This window comes from Arachis ipaensis, chromosome B07 (genome assembly GCF_000816755.2).
Source record: "Arachis ipaensis cultivar K30076 chromosome B07, Araip1.1, whole genome shotgun sequence".
NCBI classification, from domain to species: Eukaryota; Viridiplantae; Streptophyta; class Magnoliopsida; order Fabales; family Fabaceae; genus Arachis; species Arachis ipaensis.
The window spans coordinates 17,256,361-17,259,806 of NC_029791.2; the positions used below are offsets into that span (position 1 = coordinate 17,256,361).

A 3,446-nucleotide genomic window follows, 5' to 3' on the forward strand; every position below is an offset into this window, starting at 1 on the left:
ATAATTTAATTTAAAATCTTTTATGTACTTTTTTTAGTACTAATTGATTAACATATCCATTTTAATATTTTTTTACTAACCTTTTTATGTACTATTTGAATGTTGAAACGAGATATTCAGTGTAAACGAGATAAGAGAGAAGTATTTATTTTGATAAATATTTTTTAAATTATTTATTTTCGTAATTATTATAATTAATTTATTTATTAAAATAAAAAACCCTATATTATACTGCTTTTCATATGAAAAATAATTTCGGACGAATTGTTACACATTAGTTTCTTATATTTGAATTTGACTAATGACACCTTTTAAATCTATAATCGTGCTAATTTAAATTAGTGTATTTATTAATAATGAGTTACAAAACCAAACAAGTTACATTATAACAATCATATAAATATATAGTTGTAATTTTTTATTTGATTAGGAATTATATTTTGTATGTTATATGTTATTTATTCTATTTAAAATTATAATTCATATAGTTAACGATTTTATTTCAACATGACACATGTTATGATTCCAGGATCGAATTAATATCGGTATTACCCATGTGATTCTATCTTTAAAAAAAGAAAACTTACACTTATTTTGATCTTAAATTAAGTCAAGGCAATAAGGCATATTTTTCTATTGGTGAATAAGATAGAATTTGCGTCTGATCTTGATCAAAACATGACAGCACACCAAATATTTACATTGTTGAAGTTCAAAGAAAAAAAAAATTTTAATATTGCTTTTCTGATCTCCACGTCTTAATTTTCTTTACAAAAATATAAAATTTGTTACTCTCCCGGTCTCACCAAATCCGAATTTGTCGTCTTGCTCCAAAAGCTGGTTCTCTACTATGTATACTTATCCAATCCAGTCACAGCCATACTATCTTCAAACACCTCCAATCCAATCACAACCTTACTGTCTTGAAACACCTCATCCCTCATACTTTTCCTATTTCAAGTGATCACGCAACTTCACTATAGCTTCCTTTTCAGTTTTACCACAACTAAAAAAAAAAAAGGAGAGAGAGAGAGTAGCAACTGAAAAAATGGAACAACTGAAGCCAAGTGCTGCAAACTCTTCACCTCTCACTCCACTAGGTTTCTTGGACAGAGCAGCAACTGTTTACGGTGACATACCTTCCGTTATCTATGACGGCGTTACCTTCACCTGGTCCGACACTCGCCGTCGCTGCCTCCAGCTGGCCTCTGCTCTCTCCTCCCTAGGAATCCGCCGCGGCGACGTGGTCTCCGTCGTCGCACCAAACATACCCGCCATGTACGAGCTCCACTTTGCAGTCCCCTTCGCCGGCGCTATCCTCAACAACATCAACACACGCCTCGATGCCAGAACCATCTCCGTCATCCTCCGTCACGCGGAGTCCAAGCTCGTCTTTGTGGACACAGCCTCACGTGATGTTGTCCTCGAAGCTCTCTCTTTGTTCCCCGAAAATAATCCCCGTCGTCCGATCCTCATCTTTATAGCGGACGATGCGGTCGAGCGACTAACTCCATCATCAACCGTTCATTTCAAAGACTCGTATGAAGGTTTAATCTCCAAGGGCGATCCGAATTTTAAATGGTTATATCCTAACAGCGAGTGGGACCCGATGATACTTAACTACACCTCCGGAACGACGTCGTCTCCTAAAGGCGTAGTTCACTGCCACAGAGGAACCTTTGTTATGACCGTTGATTCGTTGATAGATTGGGCGGTTCCGAAACAACCCGTTTATCTCTGGACTCTACCGATGTTCCACGCTAACGGATGGAGCTTCCCGTGGGGGATGGCCGCCGTTGGAGGAACGAATATCTGCGTCCGCAAATTCGACGCGCGGATCGTGTTCTCCCTCATCACGCGCCACCGCGTGACTCACATGTGTGGCGCGCCGGTGGTGCTGAACATGCTCACAAACGCTCCCGACAACAAGCCGTTGGAGAATCCCGTTCACATCCTCACCGCCGGAGCGCCGCCTCCCTCGGCGGTGCTCCACCGCACGGAGTCTTTAGGATTCATAGTCAGCCACGGGTACGGCCTGACCGAGACTGGAGGACTTGTCGTGTCGTGCGCGTGGAAGAGGAAGTGGAACCATTTCCCGGCAGCGGAGAGGGCGAGGTTGAAGTCGCGTCAGGGAGTAAGAACATGCCTACTGACGGAAATGGACGTGGTGACACACGCGGGAGAGAGCGTGAAGCGTGACGGGGTAACGCTGGGTGAGGTAGTTATGCGCGGAAGCTGTGTGATGCTTGGATACCTTAAAGATCCCGAAGGAACAAGAAAATGTTTCAAAAATGGTTATTTCTACACCGGCGATGTTGGTGTGATGCATGAAGACGGTTACTTGGAGATAAAGGATAGGTCAAAGGACGTTATAATTAGCGGCGGCGAGAACTTGAGCAGCGTCGAGGTGGAATCGGTGCTTTATATGCACCCGGCGGTGAATGAGGCGGCGGTGGTGGCGAGGCCGGACGAGTACTGGGGGGAGACGCCGTGCGCGTTCGTGAGCGTGAAGGAGGGGAAGGCGGTGACGGAGAAGGAGATAATTGAGCATTGCAGGAAGAACATGCCAAAGTATATGGTTCCCAAAACGGTTGCGTTTAGGGAGGAGCTTCCAAAGACTTCCACCGGAAAGATTCAAAAGTTTGTTCTGAGACAAATTGCTCAAGAAATGGGTCCCATCAGACACAGCAAAATGTGAATACATTGCACTCTGTTGAGTCTTAGCATGGAATTTTGTAACAACAAATATGGAAAGGAGAAATAAATGGAGGGTATTTTACTTTACTACCAATTTAATTTTAATGTGAATTTAATATTTATATTTAATTATATAATATTATATTATAAAAAAATTAATTTTTATATTAATTATATAAAGAGATATTTAAATAATATTTATCGAAATAAATATTTTTACTAGAATTTATGGATTTAAATTTTTTTGTTATATCTCGTTTATAGTGTAAATAATATGATTTTTTACATATCTCGTTTACAGTAAAAAAATTTTGAAAATAATAAAAAATATTAATAATATCAATAATCTAAACTTTGGCATGCAATTACTACATAAAAAAGTTAGTAAAAGAAATTAAAATGGATATGTTTGATCAACTAATACTAAAAAAGAGAGATTATTTAATGAGAAGCAATAATATTAGTCACTATGATATTGGTCATTATGATAAATGGTTATCTCTCACATTATTTTCGCTGTCCATGTGAGAGATAACCGTTTCAATTCTCTCCCTACTATCTGATTAATCTCTCCTAATAACTTGCAAACGGTTATTTTTATTTTTCAAATTTAAATCAATTCAATTGGATCATAATTTAAACTAAAATTTTTTATTTACTCTTTTTTATTACTAATTGATCAAGCATATCCATTTTAAAAAATTTTAAATTAAATTATGATCCAATTAAATTGATTTAAATTTAAAAAA

At 38.0% G+C, this 3,446-nt stretch overlaps 1 protein-coding gene across 1 annotated transcript; it reads left to right on the forward strand.

Moving 5' to 3' along the window:
- LOC107609284 (probable acyl-activating enzyme 6) lies at positions 698 to 2,796 on the forward strand. The gene has a single exon (XM_016311169.2). The coding sequence runs from the start codon at positions 1,049 to 1,051 to the stop codon at positions 2,696 to 2,698; it is 1,650 nt and encodes a 549-aa protein (XP_016166655.1). The 5' UTR covers positions 698 to 1,048; the 3' UTR covers positions 2,699 to 2,796.